The sequence below is a fragment of the Cyrtonyx montezumae genome, unplaced genomic scaffold, assembly GCF_038088225.1.
Source record: "Cyrtonyx montezumae isolate F1298 unplaced genomic scaffold, pur_monq_1.0 scaffold_6, whole genome shotgun sequence".
NCBI lineage: Eukaryota > Metazoa > Chordata > Aves > Galliformes > Odontophoridae > Cyrtonyx > Cyrtonyx montezumae.
In genome coordinates this window covers 8635272-8652583 of record NW_027072067.1, presented here as the reverse complement: position 1 = coordinate 8652583, position 17312 = coordinate 8635272, and the positions used below count along the sequence as shown (strand labels likewise).

Sequence of the window (17312 nt, the reverse complement as noted above, 5' to 3'; positions counted from 1 at the left end):
ATGTTGAAGAGCACTGATCTCAAGAGAAACCCTTGAAGGACACCACTCATGAATGGCCTCCACCTGAGTATAGATCCATTTGCCACGACACTCTGGCTGCTGGCAGAGGCACTGTATCACTGTATGCTTTGTTTATCAGTTTCTGAGCAGTGGCTTAAATATGTAAATTCTTAATATGTTCTCAGAATGATTTATCTTCCAGTGGCAAAAAAACCTGAAAAGCCACAATGATTTCTCTCAATAGAGCTGCAGTATTTTCTAGATGCTGATGTTTTAAAAACTAATTTGTTAAATGATTAATATGTCTCATCCTTGCTAGGTCCTTCAGGCCTGATTTTGTCCTTGTTCGGCAACATTCATTCAGTATGGCAGAAAATGAAGATTTCAGAAACTTGATCATTGGGCTGCAGTACGCAGGCATCCCTAGTGTCAACTCCTTGGAATCGATCTATAACTTCTGTGATAAGCCATGGGTGGTAAGTGATGGACCAAAAAGTTCTCATGGTACAGACTTAGTTATTATTTCTGTTTACTCGTTTAGTTCTTGTTCATGAACACCAAGTGACAAAAATGTAAAATCACAGAGCAGTGAAACATTTGTGAAAGGAACAAAAAGCAAACTAAGATATTTAATTCTTTCTCCCTTTCTCCCCTTCTTCTTTCTTTCTCCCCTTCTCCCCTTCTTCTTTCTTTCTCCCCTTCTCCCCTTCTTCTTTCTTTCTCCCCTTCTCCCCTTCTTCTTTCTTTCTCCCCTTCTCCCCTTCTTCTTTCTTTCTCCCCTTCTCCCCTTCTTCTTTCTTTCTCCCCTTCTCCCCTTCTTCTTTCTTTCTCCCCTTCTCCCCTTCTTCTTTCTTTCTCCCCTTCTCCCCTTCTTCTTTCTTTCTCCCCTTCTCCCCTTCTTCTTTCTTTCTCCCCTTCTCCCCTTCTTCTTTCTTTCTCCCCTTCTTTTTTCTTTTTTCAAAAAAGACAGTGTAGGCAGTGTAGAGAGAGAGAGAGGAAAAAATATTTGTGGTGTAAATACTGAAATAAGTGAAGAAACTAACAGAAAGCCTATCCACTACTAACATCCTTCCTCAAGTGAGGAAAGTATTTATTCACAATTTGTGTGGGAAACGCGAGCTGAGAATATTTTTAATATTTGTGGTTTTGAACATAATTTAAAGACTTTTAGCCAGTGTTTTCCTCATGCCTGTAAAATTTTTGGGGCTATGCTTCAGTGAGGAAACCTGAAGCTATTAGTTTCATCATTTGAAAGCCCTTTTCATAATCTTGGGCGCGTTGGGTAGGAGTTGACCTTTTTACAGTTACACCTGGAATAATGAGGCACACTGGAGAATCACTTCAGTGTAGAAGCTATTTCTGCTTTTCACTGCATACTTTGCAGTGATGAAGGCAGACTTGGATAATGTTTTTGATCATAGGAACTAAACATTTTTAGGAATAAGTTAAAATATGATGCTGTAAAAGGTGATTATGGATGGTACTATTATTTCCTTTAATAGATGTATTCGGTTGCCTAAGAGCTAATGCAACTTTAAAGAATACTTCTTGCTATAAGTAGCCAGCAAGTTCTATCTTTTTCCTCTTGATGTGTAGGTAAGAAAATAACTTGTGTTTTTCACACTAAAGGAAAGCTTTATTGTAATACTTCTTACTGCCTTGAAGATGTTTCTTTCTTTTATATTTACTTCAAAAGCCACTATGTAATATTGTCAGAATCTCAATGTATATATATCTTGCAGTTAATTTTATCATATTTTTATGTTGAAATAAACTACAATGGGGAATAAAGAATTGATAGAGCATTCATAGGTTTTCAGAATACATTTCAGAATGCTGAATCAGGAGCATATAAATGCAATAATTATGCAGTTAAAAAACAAACAAACAAACAACAATATTCTTCTGGTGGCTTTAGTATCATGGTTATTCTTACACCAAACTAATATGAGTTTCTTCCAACTGATCTCATTTCACAGAAGTGAAATGAGCTGATTCATCTTTCTAATAATAGCTGAGAGTAACTGAACGTTGTTGAAATACTTGTTGTAATAACTGCCATATCTGCTTACCTTTGATAGATTATTTTTCATATATTCTCTTCTGAGCTTATTTTTCAGTACTGTTTCCAAGCCTGGATGTCATTGAAATATTTTTTTCAGATAAGCTTATTTTGTTCAAATATAGAAAAGAATGATTTTACTTCCATTGAAAATTTTCTACCTTGCTATTTCTACCTCTGATAGCCAGAATACATTTTATTTGAACTCCTTAAACTTTACACAATCTTAGCAAGAGTATGTTTCCCATCTCTTGGATGCTTCCTCTCAAAAATATCTATTATGTATAAATTTTAAAGCATCGGGTGACTTGTTTCAAGCCAGCATCATTTACATTCACTGCCATGTTTCCTTGAATGGAAGCTGTTTTCATTACAGTGTGTAACAGGATTGCCTCAAATCTGCTTTACTACCTGTAACCATCAGCTGAGGTAGCAGATGTGCAAGTAGTTCCTATTACAAAACTGTGTCTGAACTGTACCTTAGTTTATTCTACTTTAAAAGAATGCAATTTTTTTTTCTGGGGGAAAAAAAGTTTCTGTCAAAGTAAAAGGGGTCTTGTTTGTGTTTTTAACTTGGAATTTTGTGATTTTAGCTCTGTTATAATGGGAGATGTGGAGACAACCATATTCATCCATATTTCATGGAGATCTTTATCAGGTGTATGGATGGTATCCACTGCGAGTTGTCATGTACACCTGTTACAAGTCTCGTCCAGACTGAATATTCAGAGAGTAAAAATCCATTGGTCCTTTGATTTAGCCAATTTCACTAATATACAAATAAAGCAGCAGAATCTGGGTCCTGTTGATTTTACTTTTAACTTCTAGTTTGTTAGGTTAACTCTAACTCAGATGTGCTACTTTGCCTATGTAAAATCCTGGCAGCAAACTATAGTCTTAAAAAAAGATAAACGAAAAGGAAAGGTTTACTTTATACGTGCTTGCACATCATAAAAATAAAGTACATCTTAGTATCAGAAGAAAGCATATTCAGTGATTGTGAGTGTCCACATCAATCTTGGAGTAGTGCAAGTAAGCAAAAATGTGCTGGCCATAGCTTAGACTCATCTCTTCATAGGAATCATGGTTGCCTTTCTGAACAGTTCTCTTGTTGCATGGAGGTTATGATATTTTTCATGAATGATACTTCTATAAAAATTGCCAACTTAACAGTATGGCAATTATAAAGTAAAACTATAAATAAACTGATAAACTAGCATATTTATTAATTGATAAGAAATAGATCTTCTCCACAATGGAAAGTTTGAGTGGCAGAAGTGAGTTACAGTTTCTGTAACAGCAGAAAAATAGAGTGACACAAGGACTCGTGTTGGACCCTAAAGGCTGAAAAATTATTGAATTAGCTGTGGACTCCAATTGATTGTATTTATGTAAGTGTAAAATCAGGAGCAGTGTAGAATTTGTAGAAGGGAAAGTCAGAGAAGGTAGACTAATTATAAGAGGGCTATGAAATAGAACTAGTGTAGAATCCTAAATACAGATATATGTTCATTTCCTGTTACGCTACTTCTCAGTAACAGGTCATTATTAGAACATAGAGCAAAGTATTTTTTTTTTTCAGCTCTGAAAACAGATGCACCCCGTGCTTTAGAAATGAAAGCATCATCCCACATTTTTTGATAGAATGCTTTATGCTGCATCTGCAGACAAAGGTTTCTACGCCATTGCCAAATAGGCAGTCAGCAAATTTGTATTTAAACTATGTGTATTATTGAAAGATAGGAGTATGGTGGGGAAGTTGCCAATAACATAGTCAAAACAGTTATCAAATCAAGTTTTACATTTTGTTTTCTAGTGCTAGGACATGCATTAGTTCCTTCAAATGCGAGTCAAAAGTTCAAAGAAAATTTAAGATGCTAGCAATTATGGCAAAGGAAATACTGAATTGAATGTGTGTGTGGTGAAATGTTTGCCTACTGAAATATGTTAATCATTTTGGGTTATTACAGAACTGTTATTTCACTTCTGTAATAATACTTACTGCTTACCTCATGAAAAAATTCATGATCTTTGCTTTTGAGATGATTTCTACTTAAATGCTAGTAAGAATATCTGAACTCAGGTTGAAAGTGTGAGTTTTTTAAGTAGAGGATGTTGTTTGTTACTAAGTGCATACCGAGCAGTGGAAGAACTGTTCTAAGGTTAATAACCTCTTACAATAATTGGAATGTTTCCTTGTGTTGTCATGTTGCAAAATCACAGGTTCTATTGAGATAAATTTGGCCTAGTTCAATTTATAGTTATATTGAGTTCAGTGGACACAAAAACATTCTCCTTGCTGGATTTGTGATCTGTTGTAAAATAGTACTCAAATCTGTGTGCAGACCTGTTACATCACCTAGGAAACACCAAGACACATAGAATAGTGATTCTGTTGTCTGTTTTACTTCAGAAAAAATAATTCCAGAAATAAAGGAGTCCTTACTTCACTGAGGCTTATGAGACTGTAATCTTTCTGTTTGTGTGTGAGCAAACTATGTAATTGCATTGGAGAGAAGTAATTTAAAAATATGAAATTAATGTCAGTGCCTGAAGTATTCGGTTGAATCACACTCTTGTGATTAGGGCTGGAGTAGTATTAAAAAAAAAAAGATTTTTTTTTTTTAAGAAAACATAATTCTGTTCTGCCAATGAATTTTTGTATGCTTCCTATTATGGTTTATGTGAAATTTGATTGTTTAAATGTTTGCATCAAGTGAACTCTGTTCTTGAAGGCTGTTTTTTTCATTAGCGTGCTTTGGGAGGCTGGTTGGTTTAGAGGATTCTACTTATACATTAACTACACACTTATTCAGGTAAAGGAGATGGCAGAACCTACAGAAAGCATGTGAGCATTATGACCTTAGTTGCTGCCAAGCTGGTTGAAGAGCTTGAAGTGCTGACTTGGTATAATCGCAGAAGGGATCTAAGAGCCCACTGTAGCATGTTGAGCTGCTGCATAGACATAACAACTTGTGAAGGGTGTCTATCACTGCATAGATGGGAAAACTGGATGCTGAGAAGGCTCAGCCTCTAGTGAAGAAAACTATTGGCATAGTGACAAAGCGCTACATCATTCTTCTGTTCAGCAATGTGGGAAATAAAGGGAGAAAACCAGACATTCTTCTCTGGTCAACAGCTGGCAGAGTGGAGTTAGGACCCAGAAAACAGGCTTATCTGTATTTTAAGGACACCTGAAAGATTTGGGGGCATTTTTTATGTAGCATTCTAGATGTAAGCCCTTGTAGAAAAGATCACTGTGACTTTACTTCATTGTAGGAATTTATTACTATTAAAGACTTTAAATCCTAGAAAAGTGTGATAGTACACTCTGTTGTGCCAAAAGCAGTGAGTGCTCATCTGCGTACATACTGAAGGAAGGCTGATTATGGCTTTTCCTTTTATCAGACTTCATAGTATTATAAATATCAATTGTTCTTTGTGCCTTTTCCTACAGTTCATGACTGGACACTCGAGTGAATTTTTTACCAAGTCTGAATTTTTTTTTTCTTCTTGCTCCTTTTGCCAAACTTATGTAACTCCATGACTTTATGTATTGTGTTTTACTTTGTGTTGTTTTGCAGATGATTTTCTCCTTATCTATCTTCATCAGAGAAACACTTTGTTTCTCTGTTCTCAGCTTCCTGTTCTGGGAGTTTGTTTCTGACTGTCCTATGCTGCTTTCTGATAGCATCACAGTATTTTCCCGACTTGTTTTCTCCTTAATGTGTTTCTGTAAGAAGTTGCACTTTTGGGCCTTCTCACTCTTTAAGATGTACTTTCATAATCCGAGCTGCAGATTGGGGCACTGGCAGGAAAGTTACAGGCACTCTGCAGGGAGAAGCATATAAAAGAAATGAGCTCTGTTCATTCCAGATTCCCGTTGACAGAAATTATTGAAGCTATGCCAGTAGTCAGACACAGGCACATAGATTAGTTTCAATATTGTGTTATAGTATTTTCTGGAGAATGAACAACAGATAAAAAGAATACCCGTAAGAAGAGAAGTCTTTTTGAAAATTTATTTACTATAAGTCTACTTTATGAGTCAACTTTCAGTGCTATTTTGTGTCTTAATGAAATAAAATAGAAATTTCTCACAAAATATTTATAGCACCATAAGAAAATTCTGTGCTTACTAACAAAAATAAGATTTTTTTTACTATAAGGCTAAACCATGGTTTAGAATCTGTCTGTTTATTACATTTCTCTATATGGCAGTGGGGTTCCTGTTGAAGGTCAGCGCTAAGAAAAAGTGCTTCCCTGCAGTTTGTGTTCAATTCAGATTTTGGGAAGAAATTTAGGGACATTAAATATTGATGTACATTAACATTATATGTCTTTGGAATGTTAAGACCTATATTGAGAGTCAGTGACTGTAATTTTATATATTTGATTAGATTAAACTTTAAGCCAGAAGTTTAAACCTCTCTAGCAAGACTGATCTACCTGATAGAAAATACTGGGGACAGCTGAAATATGGGAGTATGTAGATTTTCCCCCCCCCCCTCCCAGGCTGTCTAGTGTCCTTTTTCTACCCTTATGCTTTAGGAAGCCATGGTAGCAAAAGCAGTTTGCTCATTTCAGGAGTGGAGAGCAAGTTCTACACCCCTCTTCCTCAAGCATTGAAGATTTACCTTCTTAGGTACTGGGTATCATTGCATGACTGTGTCTGAACAGGTTTATATCACAGCGTGTGGCAATCCTGTAAACAAATTCAATTTCCCTATTTACAAGCATTTACACAAATGGAGGATATCTTTTTAAAACCAGTTTTGTGGCTCTTATTCAACTGAAGGGTATTCTGTAGTGCAGACAGAGAACAAACCACATGTGCAATTCTTTTAGTCCTGTTCTGAGCAGAACTTTAAGCATAAAAACTGCAGTTTAATTCTCTGTCAGCCAGTGAAGATTTTGGCCTCTGCTCAGTCTGCCAGTTAAAGCAAAAACACGTTGATGGATTTGTAGTGCGAGAACTGAAAATAAATTCACAAAACTGTCACAAGGAAGGTAAAATCATTTTAAGCTTTTTGGTTAGAAGTAACTTACTAGCAAGTCTGAACACTAAATGGATCAAAGTACATAGTAATTATTGATTTTTAAATACATAACAAAGGTATCTACATACATAAAACAGTCATTTGTACCTATTTATAGAGAAATTTTATCTTCATTCCCACAATCAAAAGTGAACATGAATTTGCTTAATATTAATTTCCTAAAAATTCACATGAAATAACTTGAGAACAGCAGAGACCTTTAAATAATGAATATGCCACAGTGCAGTGGATATGTTTTCTGTTTCACGCAGCATGTAATTTTACAGCGCTGTATTCATAAATCTTTGAACAATGAAGTACTTATATGTAAATTGGTTGTATGTTTTCCTTTGACCAGTAGTTAATGCTATGAGGCTAATTTAATGTGAGAGTAGCTACAGGTTTTTTTTTTTTTTTTTTTACTACATTCTTGAATTTTTGTGGTAAGCTGTTGTCACTTTGCCCTGTTCTTCCCTACACTACGGAGCAGCTCTGGGAGCTCTTGACATCCATTATAGGCTTTCATAGCACTGAACGTTTCCAGAGGCAAAAAGTTGAAACAGACCTTTAACCATTTCTTAGCTTCTATTGTAAAGAAACTATATTTAAATAAAGTCTAGAAACTGACATACCTATAACTAACATTCCCGGTCTGTGATGTTGCTTCTTCTCTAGTTTACAGTTCAGTTTATATTGCTGTAGAGCATGACATAGTTTGGATGCTAGCCACCTCAGGGCTGTGCTGGATTTGAATGAGAGTATGTTGGGGTGGCATTCCACCACTGAGCTTTGCCAACAGATAACATGATTTTTTTTTCAGTTTTCCTCATCTTGTAGCAAGAAGGTTGGGAAATCCATATAGGTTAAAGCCCATACTTTTGCTGAATTTGAATGTGTGATCAAATTTATATATGCACATGATTGTGTCTATGCACATTTTGAGAGAGGAAAAAATAATTTAACTATATATTTAGGCAGTTTTAAAATAGGAGTTTGCTTTTCAGCAGTTCTATGTATAAATAATGTATTGTTTCTGAAATCAACTTCATGTTGAAATGTCTGAACACCTGTAAAAAAATTCATAAAGTTCTGAGAGTACTTAACAGTGATAGTGGAGGGCTATATCTGCAAAAATACTGTTTGCATTATAGCTTCTTCCTATTCTACTGTGGTGTTTCATTGAATTAAATTTTATTATTTTCAAAATAAACACACTGGAAAATCTCATACTTGGGAGGGAACAACGAAAAAAGAAAACCCATGCCACACAATAAAATCTCTATTGTAGTGAGACTGAAATCCTTCTCAGAAGTGCTTAAGCACACGCCTAAGTCTCAGTAAAGTAAACAGGTGCACAAATGTTTCCTTGAACAGGACACTGAACTCGATGTTCCTGTAACTGTGGAATCAACTGCACATTCTTATTGCTGCCCAGTGCACCCAAGAAAGATTTTTTATTTCAATGACTCAGTTCCATAAAATTTTGTTTCCTTTTCTAACTTTTCATTCTAAAATAAGAAGCTTCAGAAGTCATCTTGATCTTGGCCGCATGGTATGACTTTTGCTAGTTCTTTTCTAACAAACACCACTTGATCTGTTTCTATGCTTTATGTTTATGACTATATATATATATATATTTTAATTCTCATATTTTCCTTAAATCTCACTTTCCCCAATGTCTGGACATTATGTCACTGCCTCTTCCATCAATCAAAGTGTTTCACATTTCCAGATGCCTCACTACTCAAATTTGCAAGCCAAGATGAAATGTTTTTCTATCTCTGACTGTGATCTTCTGAGTTAGGTGGGTTTTGTTTTGTTTTGTTTTTAATATCCTGCTTTTTCTAACTCTTTGAGGGAAAAAAAATTACTCTCATGAGAGCAGTTTGTATGTGAGAGCTCTGCACCTTTTTCAAGGGCATGAGGTTGTTATTTAGGAGTGATTTTTGTATCCTTTTGAAGTTCTTAATTATTTGTATACCTTGTCAGATATGACTGAAATGGAAGTATTACAGCAGTTATTTACAGTTGTGATTGCAATTGAAGAGAAAAAAGATGTGCAAAAAGGAGAGGTGCAGAAATCAAATGAATTTCCACAGGCATTTTGGATAATGTGAAACAGGGACACCCAAATCTTTCTGGGAAGGATTAACACAATCCACATAGGCTCAATAGCTTCACCTCAGTAGATGCAGATGGGCACCCCAGGGGATAAGGGAGGAGTCAAAGATGAAGGAGCTGAGGAGACTGCAGCTGCAGTTTAGTGAAAGGAAGGAAGGGAAGGAAAGGAAGAAATGCTGCTAGTCTCAGAGTAATGGATTGAGCAGTATGACTTGAATAAAAGCTAGTGTGGAAAGACAACTCAACTTGGTCATCAGCACCAATATTCTCACGTGAGGTTCAACTGCACAAAGGTTGGGGAACAATTTAGACTGAGTTATAAAATTACTGCTTGAATTATGATGCAAGTTCCCTGTAACTTAGCTTTCCATTCATAGTCCAACTGTGTTATTTTACTTTGCATAGCAGTAATGGAAAACTACTGTAGGAACATCAAGATATTTTGATGTTCTCATCTATCTGTATTCTGTTAATGCACCCAGACTGATTTGTAGGCAGTGTTTCATTGTTAAGTTGCCATGTCAAACTGAATTGACTTTGATTTGAATATTTTCATTAAGTTGTCTGTCAGATCCCGCTGACAGAAAGTACTGAGGTTACAGTCTGCTGTCTGTTCTCTCTGATTCTCATAGTAGGTATCAACATATCAAATGTGCCTTCTGGAAAAGTATTTATTGTTTACTAAGTCATAATAGAAGAAACATCGTTGATCACAGCAAAGAACCAGTATTATGAAGAGCATAAAAAGAGTAATGCAGGTGCTGCTCAGATAGTAAAAGTTAAAAAAAAAAAAAAGAAAGAAAGAAAAAAAATCAATGCTGGCAAATACAAATACAGGAACTGTAAAAACAGGCGATGATGAAAAATCTTAGTTAAAATCCCTCCCACCCACTGCATGTGTCAGATGTACCCTTCCACAGAATCATGTCATTTCTTTTCCTACTGAAGGGCCTACAAGTGTTTTTTGCTCAATCTGCTGGCTTCCAAGGACCTGCTATCTTTGCACTAATGATGCTGAGTGTTGGTGCTTTTGGATGTTTCTTATCTTGCAAGGCAACCATGTTTTCCTTGGAGGACCAGATATACAAGCCTCAGCCTGAAAATGTGTTTTCTTCATCAGAACACTTTTCAAGCTGGGATCAGAAAGGGGTTAAAAAGAATGTCAGTGTGATGCAACATTTGACTGACGCTGTCCAATCTTCAAACTGTTGTTCATCTTCTGCTTTTAAGAAATTTATATTCAAAGAAATATCTCGGAAATACTGAATACCGATATTATGTTAGAAATTTAGAAATTTTACTTCAGTAACTTCACCCGCACTGATACACATTTAACTTACTTGGAAAAAGGTAAATTTACATATGGGAATACAGAACTAAAACAGTCACATCTCAGCAGTCAGTTAAATCTCAAACAATTTTTTTTGCAACATAGTGATCTATGTTTTTTTCCTTGTTTCTCTGCTTCTGGGGAATGTCAGCTCCCCTGGTTTAGAGTTCAGACAATCATGTGACCATTTAAGTCATTACCATGCAGTATTAGATGGCCAGTTGGACTTATTTCACTGTCATTTGAAGCCAGCCTTAAACTGTAAAGGGCGCGCATAGTGAATGCTTGTGATAAAGGAAAATCTCTGACAAAACTGCTCTTGTAACTCATAGATGAGAGGGACTTCCCTAGCAGGGAACGACTTTACAGGCAAATGTGAAGTAGTTTGCTGCATCACAGTTTTATTCAGCATACCATGAAACTCTATACCATGATGGATAATGGTCCTTCAGTCTAGAAAGAGAGACTAGAAACTTGCTGTAAGTAAAGGTAGCACAATGCATCAATGTATCAAATGTTTAAAGGAAAAGTTTGCAATGTATTCAGGAAAAAATACACGAGCATTTCAGGGATCGCATGATTGTAATTAGACACGTTTTAATTTGAAATGATAAAGAAGTCATTATTCAAATCTTTGAGATTAACCAAGTGATTTTTTGCAGCTGTTCATGGATTGAGTGCTCTTGTTCGCAGTCAAATTTATGGTATTCCATTTTTAGCGTAACAAAATCCCATAAAACTTTTGTATGAAGTCAAAAAGTCACTATATTTTTGACTAATTATTTCTTCTTATCTATACCATACCATATTGGAGAGGAGCAGAAGTCATTTTATGCTGTTCTTTTTGGGAGGCACAGTCTCAAAAGACTCCTGCTGACATGTTAAATTCTTTGGTTATTTTGTTTCATAACTGTAAAAAATTACAGGACTTTTGATATGACTACAGAACACTTTATGTACATAGTATGGAGCTTTACCAGTGTTCTCTGTTTCACAAACATCCCATACCTGGGAACATTCAGCATGGCATTAGATATGAATTCAGTAGTTTATAATCTAAAAATATCTTGCTCTTGCCCTGGTAAGAATGTAATAAACCTTACTGTGATTTAAAGGTATAATTTAAGGTCAGACTAGGTTAGTACAGTAAATTGAAACACTTTCAGAACTTTATAGACAGAACATTTATAAGGTCTGTTTAGCACAGATTGTCTTTTTTCCTCTCTCTTCCTAGGGTAAGGCCTACAAACAAGTAAAATCAGAATTGTTACTGCAGTTTCTAGCAGGCTGTTAAAAGCCAGTCCAGTTAGAATAGCAGAAGATGGGCAGTGTATTATCCCATGTTCAGCATATTTGCGAGTTCTGTGCATCTTCTCAACTGTCCAGATTGAGCAGGATTTTCAGAAGTGGTATTTTGCTTCAATCTGAGTAGCTTTTTTTTATTATTATTATTATTTGTTCAACTGCTCAAAAGGAAAACATAGAATAGGTAGAGTCTAGATCATACTTAATTGCTATTCTATTTTAATGAACTTCTTGTTAATTTTGTTTTTCATTAATTGCCCAGTAGAATTCAAGGAAAATAGGAAAAACTTATAGTAGTTTATGGATGTACAATTAAAATGCCAGAACTGTTGTGTGAATTTGGGTTGAATTAATCAAATCACTTTTTTAGGGATAAAAAGTTCAACAAGAAATTCCTAAAATTGTAGATGTGAGTGAAGCAGAGACCCAGTAGGGAATAGGGATAAATCAGCCCTCTTTCTGTGGGATATCTGACTTCATTTGTCTTCTGTGCCTCAGGAAATTTAAACCTACTTTTCCTATGTGCAATTTCATAGCTTCGTAATTACTAGATTATATGTACTTCAGATACATGTATATTACATGTGGTTAGTACTATTTTAAGTAAGTAAACATTTGTCAGCAGTGATATTAAATACAGCTTACTTATGTCTTGAGTGAATGTCATAATCTCCACAGTGCCATTTTTCTCACTGCATTTCACTCACTATTGGTGAAGATGGGGAAAAAGATCAGGAAAGAATCACAGGAAATACTAGGAATAATTTTTTATAAAACGATTTTTCATAAAGGTAATTTTATTACTAAATGATTTATTTTATAATAGTTTGGCTAAAATCGTGTATTTAATAGGCACTATTTAATCATGAAATTTTAAACTTGGATCTTGGATAAGGACAGGAATAAACAGTAAGTTGTCAGGAATTCTGTTCGCAAACCACCTTATTTTGGTAGCTGTGATAATATTTCTTTTCCTTGAGGACTGTTTTGTACAGCACACAATCCAGCTAGAATTTTTTAGGCTTCTGGTGAAAACTGTTCATCGTTAAGGCATTTTCCACTGGCTTTCAAAATTTAAATATGTGTTTAACCAAACCTAAGTAAACACCATTAAATTAAACACATTTTCTGTGCCAGATGGATATGCGATGCAAATCTTTCATCATTTTTTTACCTTTAAAAGGTTTTTACTGACCCTTCACCCTCAATTGCATTAACAGAGCATTTGATCATACCGCACCACAGACAGACTTGTATTGTTCTTTGCTTTTTCCCTGTTTGTGACCAGCAAATCCCACTATTCAAACTGTTGTGCTAATTTGTTTATGTCTCATGTTGGCATTATGACAATTAAACACATCATGGGCATGTACAAGCCAGAGCTTTGGAGTCTTGAAACAATAGTGGTCTTCTGACTGCCAAAGTCATCTTGCTCCCTAGAAACCTCATTTGCTGAACTGTAATTTCGAGAGATTTGCTTTTTTGGACTGTGAGAGCAGAAGAGCTGATCTGCTCACTGAAGAGAATAGCCCTTAAATACATTTCAATTTAATAAAAGATTGCATTTTTATGTTGTTATTATTGTCTACATTATAGGTAGAGTGCATATGTGTTGAGGAAAGACCCCTGAGATAAAACATTAATAGAACATCCAATAACACATTACTGTTGAAATTATCAATGTCACTGTTGACTGAAGGCAGTGAAAGAATGGCCATGTGGCTACGATGCATTGCTAGAGCCTAGGAAATTCTCATTTCCTCTTCATCTGACTTGTATATGACAACAGTTAGTTATTGCCTTTCTCTGTTTTCCAATTCTGCAGAATTTCCTTTCAGTGTCACTGAGGTGCCAGAACCTAAATTAATGCAAAATATATTTGATCTTTAGATTGAAGATGGTAGGAATGCAGTATTATAATGATTTAATCACAGAATCAGCTTAAAACATGCAAAATATGAGATGTCTGAATATCAGCATTCCAATTCATTTCATGTAGGTGTGAGGGAGAGATACTATGTGTTTTTCTCAATGTAAGGTGTCATAGATAGGGTGGATTAAAAAGATGTGAAGTGACAAAAGAGAAATTAGATGATATTTGTGTATTTTATACTGAGTTTATCAAACACAGAAAACCAAAAGCAAGGTGATGGTATAAGAACCCTTCAGTAGAGTGTGACTGGTCTCCTGAGATTTTTGTTTTTGCCTTGTTTTATAGTTTGCCCAACTGGTGTCTGTCTACAAAACTCTGGGTCCGGAGAAGTTCCCTTTAATTGAGCAAACGTTCTATCCAAATCACAAGGAAATGGTATGTACCAGTACCTGTACTACATTAGTTAATTGTCTGTGCCAAATAGTAACTGTAAACACACGTGATCCATTTCATGTTTACTGTCTGTTTTAAAAGCTATTTTGGTAGCTTTCAGAGGGATGAGGTGAGGCATCTGCTTGAAAGCATTGTGGTGGTTAGCTGAAGATTTTCAGATCTAAAGGCTGACATTTTTTCAATTAATTAGCCTCTGACTATTGAGAGATTAAATGGCTGTAAAGTCACAGAACAACTATTAAAGTGCAAGGAGTACTTTTATGTTTTGTTTCAAACTAATTCTTTACGATGTGTTTGAAGAGTTCATTATTTATCTAGCTGATGTGCCTGCAACCTAATTCTGCATAGTCAATACTTTGGGAATCAAAAGATGTTTTTGTTGATGGATTTGTCAGGAAAAGCTATTTCATAAAATGTTTATTTTGTATGTCTTGAGGATTCATTGGTAATAGGTAGAGAAGTAGAACCAGCTCTTCTGTTTTGCAATATATATTTTTAATGCTATATGTTTTATATGTCCTAGTTTCCTAAGAATGAACAAGATTAATTCTCTTTTATAATTTCCTGCACAGAATTGCTCTTCATTATTTTATCAGCTACTAGTCATTGTCTTATTGAAAAAAAAAAACAACAAACCCAGACCTTTTAATGTATTTCTTAGTTATAATAAATAGGTCACTCTGAAAGTAATGCCCCTATTTAATTGTGTACAAACTACAACAGATATCAATAGCACAATAAAACTATTGGACAGAGGCAATTCTCACTATTTTTCAGCATCATCACAACCATTATCTGGCTGCGAGCCAGCAATGTGTGTTACACCCCTTTGTTTCATACACACTTCCATGTCAGACACCATTCTGTCAGACTGTCCCTCTTCTGTCATCTCTCACCAGCAACAAAGTGCAATGGAATAGTGGGAGGAAGATTCAAATTCTACTGCCACACCACCAGCATCTCCTCTGTTGTCATGCGCCAACACAATAAAACAGGACGCATTACTTTCAGAGCAGCCCTTGTTCTTAAAATGCTTTTATTTAGCTTAAGTAAATTTCCTATAATTTGGGGCAAGGATTAACATTTTGAATTGTACTTTTTTTAGTATGGGGGTGTAGATGTTCCTACCCATTTGACTGCAAACTGCTATCTTAAATGACTAATTGACTTGAAATTCCATAATAAAACACCAAGAAAATTTATACATATATATGACATATTTTGCTTGTTTAACAGAGTATGAAAAATATTGGAATGTTTTTTTCTCTTTTACTTCCCTTTGGGTATTTTGCTTCTCAACATTGATTATTAATGTCTGAGCTGATAAGTTATTTGTCTTTTGTTCAAACTTTTGAATGCCACTATTCTTCACATTTAAGTATTTTTTTACATATTTTTCTACACAATGAATATTAATCTAGAGAAATTATTCTTTGCTTTAGTATTGCATTACTGTACACCACCCAAATATGCTGTAATACATGATTATGCTGAAGATCATTCATGTGGTTGTGCCTTCTGATGAAATTCTCAGGAACTTTGTGACTTGAAAAATAATCAGGCAACATCACATTAGGTAGCATTTTTATTTGAATTTCTAGAATAGGTGGTAAAATTATCTGGATATCAGAAATTTCTTAGTTAATAACTTGAAATAATATGCTATTTGAATTTTTATTTTTAAGCACCGATTATGGCTGGCTTTGTTTGTATTTACTTTTACAGAATTTGATTTTTACTCTTTAACTTTTTGTAGTTCGTCTTGTGCTCATGCATTCATGTCTTATCCCCCAGATCACAACCTTGAGCTCTCCCTTCCAACCAGTTCAACCCACTTAGGGGTAAGGGGGAGAGCAAGGGAAAGCTGAGGATCTGTGAATTGAGTTTTTGGCTGAGTGTGCCAGTTGTGCTTCTGGTTCTTTTGTTTCTTTCATACTCTGGTGATCATTTGTACTGAGTCTTCAGGCAGCAATAAAAGGTAAATAAACAAAGATGCCATTCTTTTGTGTAGAACTGGAGCTACATTAAAGAAAAACTTGAAACAGAAACATCTCAAATTGATTAGAACTGTGCAAAATGCTGTAAAGCTTTTTGAACTCATTGCTAGTTGAGTCATATTTACAGCCTTTACCTCAGTAATTAGTTCCCTTTATTTCACCATGTTCCTACCTCCTACGTTACATTGGGAACAAGCGTTTCACTATAATTGTTGGGTGTTTTAATAAAACAACCAAAATGTTGTGTCAAAAGAGAAAAAATACAGCAGTATTTAAGGATTTTATTTTTCCAGCATTCACCTGTAGCATTTCCATTCTCTGATCTTTTCTCTAATTGTAAGCCACAAGTCATTTTCAAATTAAAATGTTGTACCAGGCTGTATTTCTCCTCTGACCTTCCTAACAACATACACGTTGTTTCAGGAAGTAGAAATAAAGTTTAAAAGTAACCTGCCATTAATAATGTACCAATGTCACTGCATTAAAAATATCTCTATATAGGAAAGTAACATTCAGAAATAAGCACTGATTAATCTTTTTCAAAATCCTTATCAGTTTCCTTATCAGGGAAAATAATAAATCAATTTGAGAGGGTTTGGTTTTCTTAAAATCTTTTCTTGAAATATTTATTGATATGAAGAAAAAAGATCTTTTTACCATCCATTATGGTAAGTTTAGCAAGATTTGTGTTCAGACAGACATCAAACTAGACAGCCAACAATTTTGAAACACTTCATATAGGATATTTTCTGACAGGTCAAATATAAAACATTTTAAAAACTCATTATAACATACAATTAGTGTTGTTCATAAATACTGAAGAAAACATTTTTTTTATAATGTCTACAAAGAAGGCAGTGAGCATTTGGTTAGTTCAGATGAAGGTCTACTTACAATAAAACTGAAAAAGAAACAGAACTATGTTGAATTTAAATCAGAAAATAACTTTTATGCTGAGGGATATTCAAAATGTATAATTACATCAAAATACTTTAGGAAACAAATTCTATACTGTCCATGTGTGAAATATTAATTAACCATGTGCTTGATTCAGCCCTTGTATTGTTATTGCAAACTGTTAATATAAATGCACAGCACTAGCAGTGATTAGCACTGCTAATGTTGTCTTTGC

The 17312-nt window shown here is 34.9% G+C and overlaps 1 protein-coding gene across 1 annotated transcript in view; it reads left to right on the top strand.

The window, feature by feature from the left end:
- The window catches only part of SYN2 (synapsin II), a 135987-nt gene that overhangs the window by 46486 nt on the left and 72189 nt on the right, over nucleotides 1-17312 (top strand). The window contains exons 4-5 of the mRNA XM_065749652.1: nucleotides 320-476; nucleotides 14076-14165. Coding sequence (XP_065605724.1) covers nucleotides 320-476; nucleotides 14076-14165 — 247 coding nt within the window. The remainder of the gene's footprint in view (nucleotides 1-319; nucleotides 477-14075; nucleotides 14166-17312) is intronic.